At 40.4% G+C, this 19341-nt stretch overlaps 1 protein-coding gene across 1 annotated transcript in view; it reads left to right on the forward strand.

Annotated features, from left to right (window-relative positions):
• The window catches only part of LOC308281962 (uncharacterized protein), a 90016-nt gene that overhangs the window by 68596 nt on the left and 2079 nt on the right, over positions 1 to 19341 (forward strand). The window contains exon 7 of the mRNA XM_080722310.1: positions 17904 to 17993. Coding sequence (XP_080578436.1) covers positions 17904 to 17993 — 90 coding nt within the window. The remainder of the gene's footprint in view (positions 1 to 17903; positions 17994 to 19341) is intronic.

Raw genomic sequence — 19341 nt, forward strand, 5'->3', positions numbered from 1 at the left:
ACCTAAAACAAATTGCAATAGTAGCAAACTCAACTGATTGTGTATCCTCAATATGTCCTTAAGGCCCTCTTACATCTAACGACTTTGAAAAGATTTCTCAATCGTAATAAAATCGAGGCTAGTCGCGGCGCGCTCCTGTGACTCAGTCGTTACTCAATCGTTAAATGTGAGGTAGTGGTCCGACTCGATTTTTACCCCAACTTGAGAGCCAGATTCTGTTACGAGAATATCAAACTGGTTTAATATTTTCACAAATCGGGGCTGAGTCTGAATGAATACAATGACGTAGCCTAGCCTACAACAAAAACAGAACAAGCCAAAAGCCAAGCCATTCATTCCCCAAAAGACGCTGCCTGAGCTGCCAGCCTGGTCGTTGTTGGTGCGGCTACTACGACAGCCCTTTATTCGTTATTTCTCTGCGTTTCCATTATTCCAAACATTCAACGTTGATAATAGTTGATAGGATCGATCTGCGCCGGCTAGACTGAGAGGAGAGAACTAGAGAGGAGAGGCACAGAGGGCTGGGGGAGGAAGGCGGAGCTCGGTGTGTGTGTGTGTGTGTGTGTGTGCACTGCATGTGCAGTGATGGAAAAAGTAATCAAGTAAAAGTATCAATGCTGCAATACTATGATGCGACACGCTGTGACTGAGCTTGTAGATCGTCTATTTTCATTTATGGTTAGCCTAATTCTTTATAATAATATTATAATTTATTTAGGAACACAAGGCTATAATAGGCATATTTCAGCAAATAAAAGGGAATCTTGAACCAGTCTTTACAAAATATTTAGAGGCATACACATCTAACAACTGAAATCTTTGAAAAATCATCCTACAGTCTTTGGGGAGTCTTTTTCAAATCTTATAGTGTGAGGGGTAGTCTTTAAGAAATCGTTCCCAAATCTGTCCACAATCTTACCAAAGTTGTTAGGTGTAAGGCTAGCTTTAGTGAGAGAAAAAAAGTCCCAAGGAATCCCATCAGGGGAAAGTTTTGAAAACGACCTACCTACCTTCACTTACTATACGCTACAGTGTAGTGTATAGTAAGTACTATTGCAATTTGTTTTAGGTTTTTTCATATAATGACTGGACTATTAGCTGTGTACAGCAGATAGCCAACGTTAAAGAGTACACTGTAAACACTTTCTTTTGTAATAGACTTTTTTTTTTACACTGTAAAAACTTTTTCTTTTGTAATACACTATTTTAGTGAAAAATAAAAACTACAAAAAGGAGAAAATGACAGGATGAGCATATAAGGAGGGGAGGAGGTAGAAAAGACCACTGGCCACTATTTCTGACATGGCTGCAAGCACTATAGCACAATATATTACCACAGGTCTACTACGAAATAGTAGTTTTAAATAATTGTAGTGGAATAAAAGTACATTTGAAGTTGACAGCTATACCACTGTGGGTGTGGTTTGACTTGAGGGAGTGATTTAGGGGTGTAGGTAAGTACCTATTGTCCCTCCCATTGTCACACCCACTTCTGGCTACCTAGAGGAGTCAAAATGTTCCTTGCATTCAAATGGCTTTTTAAGCACTTTGGGTTTTATGGTGCAACAAGTTTAAAATGTCCATAACTTCTTCAAATATGCTCTAATTTCAACAAATGATACATCATATGAAAGCTTAGATTCTGTACTTGGATAATCTGTACAAAAAAGAAAAATGACCAATGCAGACATAAGGAACAAAGTACCAGACCTAGTCACATATTGCATTTTGGCTATTTGCAATAACTGCAAGCCAAATAGTCAACATACAATTAACATTTAATTCAACAGCAATCAACACTTAAGGTCCATACACACCGGGGGCGAAATAGCAAATTGCGAATTAGCGAATAATTAGCTTTTTATTTAAAACCTTATAAAGTCAATAAAAGCTTCCACACCGACTGAATTTCGAAAAAGCGAAAATGCCGGTGTGTAAAGACCTTAAGGCCTACTTTAATTCAGATTTCTTTAGTTTCCAATAATTAAACTGTAAGCCAGTATTTTAGACTTTTATTGTGACACAATAATTGGTACAAAAAATGACATGCATAAATAATAAAAACAATAAAAATAAACAATAATAATGATTATAATAAACATACACAGTACGTACTGTATGATAAATGTATCGTCTTATTCTGCCTTTATCTTTCCATTTCCACAACAATATACAGAAATAAATGGCTTATTTTGGACATAGTTCGATTTGTGATTAATAATGATTAATTCATTTTTAAACTGTGATTAATCTGATTAACATTTTTAATCATTTGATAAATGTGCGCGATGTGAGATGAAAGTGAGGAGGAGGCTTCACTTCCGTTCTAATGTAACTTTTACTGTAATATTTCTCTGCAGTGTTTGTCAAGGTGAGCGGCACCGAGACCAAGACGGTGGAAGGTAAATTATCACACACACACACACACACACACACACACACACACACACACACACACACACACACACACACACACACACACACACACACACACACGATGACTGGACTATATGCAATGCTTCCTATTTATGTATTACAAGTAGATGACTGGACTATGACTTGGGTCAAATCACATGAACCACTGAAATGAATGTATTTTTTTTTTTATGTAAACTATATATTTATTGCTATTTCTGTGATTTTATCAGCCCTTCTTGCTCGGCTCAACTCCACTGAGAGACAACTGGAAGAGGTCAAAAGACACCGTGAAGGTATTATAACTTAAAAAAAAAAATATATATATATATATATATATATATATATATATATATATATATATATATATATATATATATATCCACAAGTTTCCTACGCTATAGTGCATTGCGCAAACGTCTGCACCGAGGTTCCGCCGCCGATTTACAAGCTCACAACGGGTTGCATCTGCGACGCGACGTGAGCTTGTATGTCTGCTGTTAAACCCAGAAGTTTGGTCCTGATAGTCTCCAGTAAACTCCCGCGGAAACTTGTGGATATATATATATATATATATATATATATATATATATATATAACGGTATATATAATTGTGGGCTCGCCTGAAAGGCGAGCACACTTTAGATATTGTCATTATTTATCTATCATACCAAGTTCTCCTCAAAAACTTTGGCACCTTCCTACTCCTACATACTTAGACAGAAAATGAAAATAAAAACATCAATGTGTTCAGCTTACTGTGGCGACATGTGCCTTACTTTTTACAGCAATCGGCCAAATGGTGGCGCTGTAGGAAGCCTTCGAAAGTGCAAACTTTGAACAGGTATAGCTCATGCTCTGTTTGAGGTACAGCCATGAAACCTGTATACACATTATGCGCGTCTCCTCTTTTATGCTCTGACTTTTGACCTCTGACCTTTAGTTCTCCCACCATTTTGAATTAGATGAAAAACAGTATACATTTTTTGCGTTACGCACACGCAACTTTTTTTAGATGAACTTTGGACCAATACGGTCAAACTGATCAACCAGATTTTTTTTTAAAGTGAAACATTATTTTTTAATAATTCACTGAATATTGCAGTTTTATGCAAATTATTCTTTTGCCTCTAAATCATACATGCAAAGTTACATGTTCATGGCATTTGGCAAAGATGTAGAGGGTTAGTCAAAATATCACTGAAACCAATCTTATTCAAATTGTCCAAAGGGGGGCGCTATACGAAGCGTTTGAAAATTCAAACTTCAAACGGGCATAAGTCATGACTCGTTTCGTTTGAAGACATGCAACTTGCTTACACGCGTGCTTTGACTCAAGCGGAAGACATCTGTGTCTTTGTTAAGTAAGCTCTGCCCTTAGATTTTCCACCATTTTGAGCAGTTTGTAAAATGCTTAAACCCGCTTTTATTTTGGAATTTTCGCGTCACGTGCACAAAACTTTTTTTTACATGAACTTTGGACCAATATCTAAAGATCTGTCAGATCGGATTTTTTTTTTATTGAAACATGCTTTTTTTATTATATTTATTATATTATTATTATATTTTATATATTGCAGTTTTATGCAAATTATTCTTCTGCCTCTAAATCATACATGCAAATTAACATGTTCATGGCATTTTGCAAAGACGTAGAGTGTTAGTCCAAATATCACTAAAACCAATATTACCCCAATTGGCCAAAGGGGGGCGCTATATCATTTTGAGCAGTTTGTGAAATGCTTAAACCCGTTTTTATTCTAGGATTTTTTTTTTGCAATTTGCATGAAACATTCTACACACAATCTAATGACCTTTATCTAACATGCCTATGCAGTGCACACAAAAATAAATAAATAATAATAATAAATATAGCTGCAAACAGCGATAAAGTGGCCAAAAAATCCTCAAATCATGAACACAGCCTGCGATGTGCGTGAAATCTTGCAAGCACATTCCCACTAGGTCAAGGAACAGATGCCACCCTTCGCACATTGGCCTGTTATAGGCCACCAGCGGTTCAACTTTTGCATAACACATTTTTGGAACAAAGTGCCTCAAATCATGCATGCAGCGTCCGATTGTGTCAGTAACGTCAAAGAGAGCACTGCCTGCGATCTTGACATTTTGTACTTTTATAGCCATTGTTTTCTGGCTTGAAGCGAGCCCACAATTGTTTCGAAGGAACAATATGTTCTAGTTTAAAGGGATATTCCACTTTCAACAGGGAGCAGTGGTAGGGCTTCTCTCCACATACACACCCATTGTAACTTCAAACTTCATTTTAACCATGATAGATTCATTAAAAACACCCATTATTTTTTCTGGTGACTCATACTACCCTCCTAATACGTGAGCAGGCCGTGTTTTTTTGATAACTTTTTTCATTTATTTTTAATGATTATTTGGAAAAATGGAAAAAATGAAATAAAAATATTAATTATTAAAAATAAATGAAAAATGTTATCGAAAAAACACGGCCTGCTCACATATTAGGAGGGTAGTGTGAGTCAACAGAAAAAAATAATGTGTGTTTTTAATGAATCTATCATGGTTAAAATGAAGTTTGAAGTTACAATGGGTGTGTGTGGGGAGAGGCCCTGGGCCTGGAGGGCCTGGTAACATTTACATAAAATTATCTAAATATTCAATCAAGCTAATTAAAAACTGTTCAGGGTGTTCATAAAAGCCTGATTAGATGATAAAATTGCCAAAAGTTTTTTTGAAAGTGAAATACCCCTTTAAGTTAATAATAATAATAACAACAATAACAATAATAATAACTAGAAGTTCACGGCCCTTCGGGCTGCTCACATCTAGAGATCACGCCCACTTTGCAGGCGCTCACAGCTACCTTGCAGCAGTGATCCAACTGATATGGCCATATATGGAGATCTGTATCTGTCAGTCCTTGCACCCAGTTGTCCAGGTGCCCACCTCTCTAAATTCCCACATGTCCCTAGTGGCCAGTACTCCGGGTGCCCACCTCTCCAAGTTCTCACATGGCCCTATTTCCCAGTTGTCTAGGTGCCCACATGTCCCTAGTGCCCAGTTGTCCAGGTGCCCACCTCTCCAAGTTCTCACATGGCCCTATTTCCCAGTTGTCTAGGTGCCCACATGTCCCTAGTGCCCAGTTGTCCAGGTGCCCACCTCTCCAAGTGCCCACATGTCCCTAGTGCTGTGTTGGCCAAAAAGGCTCTGACTGTGTGGGGCCCCAGGCAGGCACCTAGGCCTGGCCCTGCACCACCTACAGTACTATGTGGTGCCCCAGTCCGCCCTGCACCGCCTACTGTGTGGGGGCCCAGTCCGGCCCTGCACCACCTACTGTGTGGGGGCCCAGTCCGGCCCTGCACCACCTACTGTGTGGTGCCCCAGTCCGGCCCTGTACCACCTACTGTGTGGGGGCCCAGTCCGGCCCTGCACCACCTATTGTGTGGTGCCCCAGTCCAGCCCTGCACCTCCTACTGTGTGGGGGCCCAGTCTGGCCCTGCACCGCCTACTGTGTGGGGGCCCAGTCCGGCCCTGCACCGCCTACTGTGTGGGGGCCCAGTCCGGCCCTGCCCCGCCTACTGTGTGGGGGCCCAGTCCGGCCCTGCACCACCACCACCTACTGTGTGGGGGCCCAGTCCGGCCCTGCACCACCACCACCTACTGTGTGGGGGCCCAGTCCGGCCCTGCCCCGCCTACTGTGTGGGGGCCCAGTCCGGCCCTGCACCGCCTACTGTGTGGTGCCCCAGTCCGGCACTGCAGGGCCTACAGGCCAATATTTTGGGGAAAATGTGTAAACATATTGTGATTATGAGAAGTAGTGACACATCTGAAGGTGGAAAAGTAGATGGTCAGCAAGGCATATGTGTTATTGATTTTTGTATTATGTTTTTTTAGACAATTGAACAACTGCTGAATGTGGAGTTACAGATGGAGATATACACACTATTGCTGTGCTACACATTCTGATTAGGTAGTGAGATGGGTGTGATGCTTTTAAATGTTGTGTTTTTTTTAGTGCTGTCCGAGTTAACTAAATTAATCGCAATTAACTCATCGCGATTAATTATTTTAATCGCAATTAATCACATATTTACAAACATTACTACAATATCGGCTATATTGGCTAGAAGGTCCATCCCTGTTGATGTAACAAAAAATACCAAAGTTTAATTAAAGTATAAAGGTGGACACAACAGTAATCATTTAGCAGATCTTTATACCCATCAGCTGAAGTCTGTTTAATGCAATACCATTATGATTTATTCAGGTTTTTAATTGATTTAGAATAAAAGACATAACCCTACCCCTAACATACTTTTGCATAAATCCAGCAAATATTTACACTCCCAAGTTAATAGGGCCACAAAAGACTTGAAAGTTATCCCTCCAAGTTACATTGTGACCTGATAAATGCTGATGACTTATTTGCGATTAATCGCGCGATTAACTACATAAATCATGCGATTAATTGCGATTAAAATATTTAATCGTTGGACACCACTAGTTTTTTTTTATTGTGGGTCTTTTTATTGGACCATATGTGTCTGTCAATAAAGCGTTGATGATGATGATGATGATGATGATGATGATGAATAAATAAACGTTATTGTATAGCACCTTTCATGAAATGAAATGCACTTTACACTTTACAGAAATAGTACAAATGATAACCAATACAGCAGAAAAAAAAAGTAAAGACAAGCAAAAAACAACATTAAAACATTTAAACGACGGTAGTGAATCAGGCAAAAACTAAACAGTGCAGACATGAATAACAGCACAGAGATTGAAAAATCAACTAAGAGCAAGAGTGAAGAAATGGGTCTTGAGCTGTGCTTTAAAACTATCCACAAAGGCTGCCTGTCTTATTGCGACCGTAGGTCGCAGTTACTTCTTAGCCGGGGATCCAGTCCCTCAAAATGGGAGGGGACCTGTGATGTTCTGCCGCACTTTTTATTTCTGTTTTATCTATTAGTTTGGTCACTAAGGTCCACAGAATGAGAGGCCTGCTCTGCCGGAAACATCGCGAAAAAAAGTTATGGCCATTTGTATATTCACTGTCCCATTGACTCCACTACACAGGAAAGGAAATATATTATGAACAAGAAAAAATCTGCTTTAAGTAGCACGTGAGGGGTCAAAATGGAGGGTTTTCATGATTCTGAATCCATTGCAAGCATTTGTTTTGCACAAAAAACATTCCTTGGGCTAGAAAACAAACCAACAAAAGTGTCAAAAGTGATGACTCATCACTGTGATGACTGTGAAAAGTGATGACTCATCACTTTTCACACTTTTGTTGGTTAGTTTTCTTGCCCAAGGAATGTTTTTTGTGCAAAACAAATGCTTGCAATGGATTCACAATCATGAAAACTCTCCATTTTGACCCCTCACATGCTACTTAAAGCAGAATTTTTCTTTTTTATAATATATTTCCTTTCCTGTGTAGTGGAGTCAATGGGACGGTGAATATACAAATGGCCATAACTTTTTTTCGCAATGTTTCCGGCAGAGCAGGCCTCTCATTCTGTGGACCTTAATGACCAAACTAATAGATAAAACAGAAATAAAAAGTGCGGCAGAACATCACAGGTTCAACCCTATTCCTTGAGCTTTAGGGCATGTGGATCCCCGACTATCTATATACTATCCAAACCTCCACAGGCCGTCAGTCCGTCAGTCAGTCAGTCTGTCTGTCAGTCTGTCAGTCTGTCCCTCCGTCACGTCACTCGTCACACGTCACACTTTCCCCCTACTCATATCTCCGCCACCGTTGGCCCGATCCATGCCAAAATTTCCACACAAACTCCTTGCCTGCCAAACTACAACCTCCAAGGACCCCCGGAGCTCCAGGGACCCCCAGGTCCCTAGGGGACCCCCAGGTGTAAAAAATGACCAAATGTGCAAAAAAGACCAAATGACCACCCCAACGGGGCTGCACACGGGGAATTCCCGGGGACCACCGACACCTGGTGCTCCAGAACGGATGCAAAAGTGGTGGCGCCCCCAGTGGAGGACCCCCTCCACTGCAGCACACATAAAATGCCGTAACTCGGGCTAGGAGCGACCGGGAGAGCCGGGGCCGGTACCTATTCGTCCGCTTCGGCGGCGCGGAGACCCCACCCCTCACTTCTCACATGGCCCTCTTCTAGCGCCACCATGAGGCCGATTCTTGCAAAACACATTCTTGGACACTGCTCCTACAATTTTTGCCCTAAAATCACGCAAATCGGTACACAGTATGTCTACACTCATGTCATCAACTTGGATCTGTCCCATATAGCGCCACCTTCAGGCCGATTTTTTAAAACACATTTTTGGACACTGCTCCTACAATTTTTGCCCTAAAATCACGCAAATCGCTACACAGTATGTCTACACTCATCTCATCAACATGGATCTGTCCCATATAGCGCCACCTTCAGGCCAATTTTTTAAAACACATTTTTGGACACTGCTCCTACAATTTTTGCCCTAAAATCACGCAAATCGCTACACAGTATGTCTACACTCATGTCATCAACATGGATCTGTCCCATATAGCGCCACCATCAGGCCGATTTTTTCAAACACATTTTTGGACACTGCTCCTACAGATTTTGCCCTAAAATCACGCAAATCGGTACACAGTACGTCTACACTCATCACATCAACATGGATCTGTCCCATTTAGCGCCACCTTCAGGCCGATTTTTTTAAACACATTTTTGGACACTGCTCCTACAATTTTTGCCCTAAAATCACACAAATCGCACAATATCTCTACAGTCATGTAATCACAACGCATCTGTCCCATTTAGCGCCACCATCAGGACGATTTTGGAAAGACATTTTTTTTTGCCTATTTGTGGAGATAAGCGACTGTTGGTCGCTTATCTCCCGATTAGGGAGTCTTACTGGTAGCTAAACCTCCACCAGCTGTGAGTCAGTCAGTCCGTCAGTCAGTCAGTCTGTCTGTCACACCTTACACGTCACACTATTGCCCTGCTCATCTCCGCAACCGTTGCCCCGATCCATGCCAAATTTTGCACACATACTCCTTGCCTGCCAAATCACAACCGCCACCCATCAATTCACACATGACCCTCTTCTAGCGCCACCCTGAGGCCGATTCTTGCAAAACACATTTTTGGACACAGCTCCTACAATTTTTGCCCTAAAATCACGCCTATCGGTACACAGTATGTCTACACTCATGTCATCAACATGGATCTGTCCCATATAGCGCCACCTTCAGGCCGATTTTTTAAAACACATTTTTGGACACTACTCTTACAGATTTTGCCCTAAAATCACACAAATCGGTACACAGTATGTCTACACTCATGTCATCAACATGGATCTGTCCCATATAGCGCCACCTTCAGGCCGATTTTTTAAAACACATTTTTGGACACTACTCCTACAAATTTTGCCCTAAAATCACACAAATCGCTACACAGTATGTCTACACTCATGTCATCAACATGGATCTGTTCCATATAGCGCCACATTCAGGCCGATTTTTGAACCACATTTTTGGACACTGCTCCTACACATTTTGCCCTAAAATCACGCTGTGACCTGACGGTCACTTATCTCCCGATTAGGGAGTCTTACTGGTAGCTGTACTGGGAGTTTATGACTTTACATTTTTTCTTTTCTTTGTTTTACAGTTTTTTTTTCTGTAGTTTTTGTAACCTTTTCTGTAATACGTATTTCTCTGCAGTGTCTGTCAATGTGAACAGCGCTGAGCCCAAGATGGAGGAAGGTAATTTAAACACATATATTATGTGCATAATAGATAATGTTTTGAAAAAATATGCAATTCATATTTGATCCACATAAATGTCAAGGGGAAGCTTAAAGATTTGGTCAAATCAAAATAACCACTGAAATGTAGTTTAAAAGTGAACTGCATGAGTATTTATTTATGATTGATTTAATGTTAATTCTGGGATGTTTTCAGCCCTCCTTGCTCAGCTGTCCACCCTAGAAGCCAGGCTCAACACCACTGAGAGACACAATGCAGGTATTCTTCTTCAGGTTTAGTAATTAAATGTTTTAACACCTGATGTAGCCAATTCGAGAGGGGCAAAGATGCCATAATATCGAGGTATTTGACAGTAAGACGCCCAAAGGGCGAGAAGCAAGGCTTTCATACAAAATAGCGACCTATGGTCGCAATAAGGACCATGATAGGGCAGCCGTCTATGCCCGTAGCCAATCAGATGGGCATAAACGGGCATATGTCTGAAAAACTTGAGGATTAGTGGATTGGTGAGCTTCACATGGCATTTCGGCCAACCAGACTATAAATGTGCCAATCTCCATGATTGGTCAAGTTTCACGTGACATCAGAATATCTTACTATAATATGTGCGGAGCAGGCACAAACCTCTAGTATATAAATAAATGCAAATGTGAGCTAGGTTCCCGCCTTATTCATTTTTAAATGAAAGTCTCTCAAGTCAATATCACTCTTGTTATTTGTGCTATTGGGTTCCCACATATATTATTTGATATTCTAATTATATCATATATTATTTGATATTCTAATTATATCATATATATTCTAAGGGCGGCTTGCACCAAGAGGGATTAAATAAATCTTAGTTTAGGGTTAATCATGGTTTTGTTGATCTATGATTTATTTTAAATCGAGGTGTGTTGCACCACTTAAATTTAAGAATTGCTTAACAAATCTGTGATTAAACCCTTAACCTGTGATTAAAACTATAACCTGCGATTAATTCATGGATTAAATGTCCTCCATCTTGGATTTGCGATGTGTAAACACACTGGAATAAACTATTCTCTTGAGCCTAATATCATTAACGTTACTTTTATATTTAATTCGGGGAGAATGTGGTCAGGCCTATCACCTTCTATGTTAAGAAGAGCACCTGTAGCCAAAAAATATTTAATTTTCTAACGCTCCGTCATACTACGGTGACGCTCGCTACAGCGCGGTGCGGCGCGGCGATGCGCGGCTATAGGAAGCAAAGAAATACACCACAGTTTGATAGTTTTGTCAATTATGAAGCGATTTCGAAAATTAAAACGTCTGCATATTGGCTGGGAAGTCTGTGCACTTCCATGACAACTGACTGTATTATGTCCCTGTAAATATTTAAGTGTTCGCTATTTTAAAATAGCCGATGTACAAGGATGTATTGAAGAAAACAATATGATGAGATTTTTGTTTTCAACTGTGAAACGCTGTCTGCAGCTACAGCTTGCAGTTGCAAGCCTGTAGGGCTTGCTGTGAGGCTTCCCTCACAGGAGGGGGACCCCCATTCATGTCAACGGCATGTTTGCATTTAAACCACCTCTACAGCAAGTTTAAAATGAATCCCTTACTGATGTTTAAATCGAAGTTTAAAGTAGTGGTGCAACAGGATTAACATTAACCCAGGTTTAGAATGAAAAGTAAAACCAAGATTAAAAGGATGGTTTAAAACTAAACCTGATTAATGAAAACTAGGTTTAAGGTTTGGTGCAAGCTGATTAAAATATAAACCTTGATTTAAACCAGTTTAAGGCTTAAACCGTGTTGGTGCAAGCCACCCTAAGGGCGGCTTGCACCAAGACGGTTTAAGCCTTAAACTGGTTTAAATCATTAAACCATCCTTTTAATCTTGGTTTTACTTTTCATTCTAAACCTGGATTAATGTTAATCCTGTTGCACCACTACTTTAAACTTCGATTTAAACATCGATAAGGGATTAATTTTAAACTTGCTGTAGAGGTGGTTTAAATGCAAACATGCCATTGACATGAATGGGGATCCCCTCCTGTGAGGGAAGCCTCACAGCAAGCCCTACAGGCTTGCAACTGCAAGCTGTAGCTGCGGACAGCGTTTCACAGTTGAAAACAAAAATCTCATCATATTGTTTTCTTCAATACATCCTTGTACATCGGCTATTTTAAAATAGCGAACACTTAAATATTTACAGGGACATAATACAGTCAGTTGTCATGGAAGTGCACAGACTTCCCAGCCAATATGCAGACGTTTTAATTTTCGAAATCGCTTCATAATTGACAAAACTATCAAACTGTGGTGTATTTCTTTGCTTCCTAGTTCCTAGATAGCCGCGCATCGCCGCGCCGCGCCGCCGCACCGCGCTGTAGCGAGCGTCATCACCGTAGTATGACGGAGCGTTATAAAATTAAATATTTTTTGGCTACAGGCGCTCTTCTTAACATAGAAGGTGATAGGCCTGCCCACATTCTCCCCGAAGTAAATATAAAAGTAACGTTAATGATATTAGGCTCAAGAGAATAGTTTATTCCAGTGTGTTTACACATCGCAAATCCAAGATGGAGGACATTTAATCCATGAATTAATCGCAGGTTATAGTTTTAATCACAGGTTAAGGGTTTAATCACAGATTTGTTAAGCAATGCTTAAATTTAAGTGGTGCAACACACCTCGATTTAAAATAAATCATAGATCAACAAAACCATGATTAACCCTAAACTAAGATTTATTTAATCCCTCTTGGTGCAAGCCGCCCTAAGTGTAACAAAAGTGAAAACAAAGCAGTCTTAAAAAAGAAGAGAGAGAAAAAGTTACGAAACCATATAGGACAATTTCCTGTTTGTAAATGTAGCCCCCACAGTTAGTACCAGCCATGAACCAGCGACAACAGCCCTGCTAATCGGGCTCAGCCCTATTAGCACGACTGGTTGTGCGTTGGACTGGTGAGTGGGAGTCCCGGGTTCAATCCCCGCTTCCGCGTATCACTAAAATCTGGCGTTGTCGGCAGGATGAGGAGTGTGGTATCCTTGCGTGATGGACAGGTCCACGTCGCGTGCGGCGGTCTGCGGCGTGAAGTGTGAAGTGCGAGGGCGCGCTCCAAAGATCAGGGGGGTGATTCTAGCCCCCACAGTTAGTACCAGCCATGAACCAGCAACAACAGCCCTGCTAATCGGGCTCAGCCCTATTAGCACGACTGGTTGTGCGTTGGACTGGCGAGTGGGAGTCCAGGGTTCAATCCCCGCTTCCGCGTCTCACTACATAAACAAGAAAGGATGCGCGCGCATCAACGGAGGGCACATAAAGGGCGCTAATATGCGCAGCAGCTCTAATCAAGTTAAGACTATGATAAAAATTGGTCTTCACAAGTTTAATCAAAGTAGATTAAATATGCATTGTTTGCAATAACTTGTTCACTGATTTAAAATGGTGTTTCAGAGTTGGATTAGTCTTTCATTTAATGTGCCTATAATTAAAATGCTACAAGGTTTAAACTAAGGGGCTCTTGACTGTGTGGCATATCTTCAGAATATACAGTAGGCTACTTAACACGTCTCACAAAGGAGCAATATGCGTCCAGTCAGGGCAATTAATATGTTAATTCATATCTTCAGAATATACAGTAGAATACTTAACAAGTCTCACAAAGGAGCAATATGCGTCCAGTCAGGGCAATTATTATGTTAATTCGCGCTGATCGTCCGGTTTTGTAATGTGTGAATGTTTTTGATTGATATGGAGCACACTCATTGTCACGCGCACACACAGTGGTGGGGAAAAGTAGCCTACTCAAATCGTCAAATGTTTTACTTAAAGCCATACTGTGTAAGATGCCCAACTAGTGGTCATTAGCCCTATAGCAAACCGCGGTCGCGTCCGCGTCTTTCGGACGTTTTTCGTACCTTCAGACCCCCGCGTCTGCCTCCACCTCGCTGAGATCTATCTTTTAAGGGGTCCCTTGTTCCTGTGCGTTCAGTAATTCCAGAGATACGGACTCCTTCACCCTGCCTGGTAGGCGAAATTACCTAGAGAAGGGATGGTACAAACGGGCGACAACAAATATGGCTGCCATAGCGACCCCACTTCAAGATGCGCTGTGATTGGCCGGCAGTTGTATAACCCTCGCTGTGATTGGCCGGTAGTGTGATGACGCAATTTTGGCGCGAGATCCGGTCCACGGCAAGGATCTCAGTTTACATACAGAGAAGGCTTTACAGGCTGAAATTCACGGCGCGGATCTTCTAAAACTTTTGTGATTTAATAGTTAGGAGAATTTTAAGATTTGTTTTATAAAAAAAGTTACATAGTACAACTTTAAGTAAAAGTATCAATACATAAAAGCCTGGAATTGACATCTTTTGAAAATAGCAGAGGACTTATTGTGAGCTTTAATTGTAGATAAGCTATTCTCAAATGGCCTTGATAGCCTGAGTATTTATACTTTAGCTATAAATACTTAATAGCTAAAGTATTTTGTAATCATAATAAAAAAACTACAAAGTAGTAGGCTAAATCGTTCAGATAAATGTAGTGGTGTAAAAATTTGAATCCGAGATAAAGTGGAGCAGAAGTAGGCCTAAAATTATCAAGTAAAGTACAATATCTCAAAACTGCTACTACTTAAGTAGGCTACAGTAGCCTATACTTAGTAAATATACTTTACACCACTGCATGCACGCACGCATGTACACAGGCAGTTTCTGCAATGTATTGATTGATTGAAGAGTTTATTAGCAGATTGCAATAGGAAAATGTACAGTTTCATGACAGCGCAAATCACTGGTACAAGGTCAACTAAAAGGAGATCCTACACAGAGCACACGAGCGGAGTGGAGCGGGACGGAAAACCGCTCCGCGCTCTAGGGGTCTATGGTACCGTTCACTCTTCGCTCATGTCACCCCAAAGGCTGCAGGTAGACCACATAACATGCCCCTAAAAAAAGATCACACAAATCATAACATCCCTCTTTTTGACATCTGTCAATTGAGGTGACTTGATTGATTGACAACAGTATAAGGGTCCATTTAGTTCCTAACTATCATTTAGCTGGGGACCCCCTGTAACTCCTTCAAGGACCCCTGGGGTCCCTGGACCCCACTTTGAGAACCACTGCAACCCACTGTGTGTGCGTTTGTGAGCTCAACAGCTTCCAATTGATTTACTTCTGACAAGGCAGACATTTTTCCCATCCCTTGAAACTCTGTTTGTTGACTGATGAAAGCTGAAGGGGAGACTTTTATTCCACATTATAACCAGTGAAGATGTTTATAATGATCCAAAGACAGGCTGGATATTATGCACGCACGCACGCACGCACGCACGCACGCACGCACGCACGCACACACACACACACACACACACACACACACACACACACACACACACACACACACACACACACACACACACACACACACACACACACACACACAGATACCTCACACACACACACACACACACACACACACACACACACGTGTTTGTTTGTGAAAATGCAATTTATATTAGGTCCACTCCACATAATTGACACAGGAAAGCTTTACGATTGGAACAAATCACATGAACCACTAAAAACGATGTATTTTTTTATGTAAACTATTTATGTTGTAATGCTAATGCTGGGATAATTTCAGACCTTGTTGCTCAGCTGTCCACCCTAGAAGTGAGGCTCAACACCACTGAGAGACAGAATGCAGGTACGGTATTATAACTTTACGTTTAGTGATTCAATGTTACACCTGATGTTGTATGCCTTTATTTATGGCATATAACAGAGATATATTTATTACATACACTGTAAAAAAAAAACATATTGAGTTAAATTACCTTTTCTCTGTGAAAACCTAATGTTTTTCATTCAAATCACAACTGGGATAAAGGTTAATTTCTGCTGTTTCTAAATATATAAGGGTCAGCTGTGTAACATGATGTAATCATTATGTAACAAGGCTTTGAAGTCGTGAGGTCGGCGGTCGCGCCGGCGCGACCACCGACCTAGTAGGGTTAAGTAAAAATATCAATACTGCAATGCGACACGTTGTGAGCTTGTAGATCGGCTTGATATTTTATAATATTATAATTTATATCTGCAAAGAAACTAGTAACAAAAGTTTTCAAAGTAGTGTAGTGACAGTAGGACTACAATATTTTCCTCTGATGTAGTGGAGTATAAGTAAAAGTACTGAAAACGGGACATAGGCTACTCAAGTAAAGTACAATTACCTCAATTGTACTTAACTCTTAGATGCATAAGTGGGGTCAAAAATGACCCCAGGGGTTGTTATTCTTCAATATCTTTAAAATTAAAAGTGTGTTAATATTTTCATATTCCAGGTATTCCTCATGAAACATGTTTGTGGCATGAGGCCATTTGCATTTTTATTCATTCTTTCATTAATTTTAAGAAAATGCAGTTTTTGTATCACTACCCCACTCTTCCATGAGTGGGGTCAAAAATGACCCCAATTAAAATCAATGTGTTTTTGCAATAAACTACTTTGCTCTCACACATAACTCTGCCATACTTTTGCCTAGCAACGTGATTTCAACTTTAAAACGTTCACACGACTTTGGCCAATAGGGACGAGCTGTAATTGTTGAAGCCCCGCCTCCTCTGTCTCCCTATTGGCTGGGCTTTAAACAGCCATAACTCCAGTTCGAAGCATGATACCGCCTCGAAACTTGGTGTCCGGACTTAGACGGCCAATATGGATGAATAATTATTGAAGCCCCCGCCCCCTCTTACAAGCTTCTCGCCCTTAGGGTGTCTTACTGGTAATAGTAGTAATAGTAGTAATAGCAGTAATAGTGTAATAGTAGTAGTAATAGTAGTAATAATAGTTGCGACCGTAGGTCACACGTTTAGTATGTGAATGTTCACAGCTTGTCCGTATGTATGTATGTATGTATCTCTGTCATGCCTGACACTGTGGTTCTGTGGGTTTGTCGCTCTGATCATGCTCTGATGTCACTGTGATGTCATGGGAACCAATCTAACAGAATGCGTTTGCTGCTCTGACATCACGCTCTGGATTCACTGTGATGTTACACTGACAGAATCCCTTTTATGCCCATACATGGAGATCCCTGATGTCATCAATATTAATCCAATATCAATGCCAATATATATATATATATATATATATATATATATATATATATATATATATATATATATATATATATATATATATATATATATACTATACATATTGTTTCAGTCTAACCAGTGTGGCTGCCCCGATACGGGTCACACTTGCAAATGAATTCCATCCTTGTCCCTTTTATGCCCATATTTGGAGATCCCTTATGTCATCAATATTAAGCCCATAGCTTGGAATGCCCATATATGGACATTGTGTGAGTCTCATGTGGTCTATAACATAAGACATCTATGATGTCAGAGGGCTGTCATATCCATATTTGGGAAAATATTTTGTCCACATTTTATCCAACTTATACAACCAACCGCAACTTGAATCACAATCGCAAATTAATTCCGTCCTGTGCGAATTCCGTCCTGGGTGAGGTCGCTGCTTTTCACCCTTAGGGTGTCTTACTGATAGTCAGACCTGAATGTTTTTACAACATGAAGCCATTCTTTAATACAAGTAGATGTCTGGACTATTATTGCTAGTTTGTCAGTTGGTTTTAATGCTAAACTGTAGATCATTTTGTGCTCGCTGTGCAGTGGGGATTTAACTCAAAGCATTCAGAGAAGCCTTTTTACTGGATGTCTTAATGTGTTCACAGATCTCACGTCTAAGGTGACAACACAGCAGCGAGAAACTGAAACACAACTGACCACCTTCAACACAGACCTGGGAAACCTCAAGAGAGATGGTAAGTTAAAGGACTTTTTTTTTTTTACAACAACGGTTCATATTTTAGATGGTAAGGAGAAAAAATTAAAGATGATTGTTAAAATGTTTTCATTTACTGCTTTCTATCGATTTAGCAATTTTAATGACCTTGATTTCAATGGTTGGGGGCATGTGTGCAAATGGCTAAATATGTCTTTTTAGACACAATAAGCCAGAGATTTCTTTACAGTAACACTACTAGCCCCAATAAGTCACATCTGCCCATGAAAGATTGTGGTGCATCTTGGGAATGGGCTTATTGTATATCTAAAAAAGACATATTTAGCCACCTGCACACATGCCCGCAACCACTGAAATCAAAGTAATTAAAATCACTAAAACAATTGAAAGCAGTAAATGAAAACCTTTTAACACTCATCTTTTCTTTTCGCTAATTAAAATCTAATAAAATATGAACCCCTAAAAAAACAAAGTTGTTCACCCCTCAAAATGACTTTTCTTCTATTGATTACTCACGCCACGGAGACTTGAATTCATGGATATATATATATATATATATATATATATATATATATAAATGGACAGGTCTGTCCTGGTGAAATCACTATTAACAGGGGATGAATTGGTCATGTTTGTGCACTTGGTGAGTATTTTTAGATTTTTGGGATGGTGTATATAAGGTTTAAAAAAAAACATGGCAAACAAGTTGGGTTCGCCCACTAGTGGTCTGTTTGCAATGAATCAAATATTAGATAGGTCAGTGTATGGTTGAAACCCCAAATAATTGATAAAAGATATTTACATTAAATAAGCTCCCGGCAGCCTTCGTGGACGCCATCTTGAAAATGAAGCCTCTCCAGAAGTTCTTTTTTTCCCCCATCATTTGTAGTATGTTATTTAGCACAGTGGTTCTCAACCTGTGGGTCGGGATCCCAAGGGGGTCCCCAGATGATTAACTTAATGTGCAACATTGTTTTCTCACTCAACAGTAAACAAACCAACATAACGTTTAGGTGTAGGCCTATAGAGGGTATCTCCACATTTTTAAAGTGACATTTTAAGGACTTTTTAATACCTTAAACATTGGCAAAATTGTCAAATATTAGAGGCAGAAATTTAGAAAATAGCCGACATGCTCACATGTTATACAAAATGTAAGTCTTAGTGCTCGTAGGGTGGGGGGTCCCCAGCTAAAATGGGATTATTTTGGGGGTCATGGATAGAGTTCTCAACGGGCCTGAAAATTAAGGCCCGGCCCTAACTGGGCCCTAACTGGGTCAGCCTGAGGCCCTATCCGGCCCGACGAATTAGCATACATTTTAGGTCCTACCCTACCCTAAATGTCGGGTCGGGTTCGGGTATGGTCA

Source organism: Nannobrachium achirus (genome assembly GCF_963921795.1).
Source record: "Nannobrachium achirus genome assembly, chromosome: 3".
NCBI classification, from domain to species: Eukaryota; Metazoa; Chordata; class Actinopteri; order Myctophiformes; family Myctophidae; genus Nannobrachium; species Nannobrachium achirus.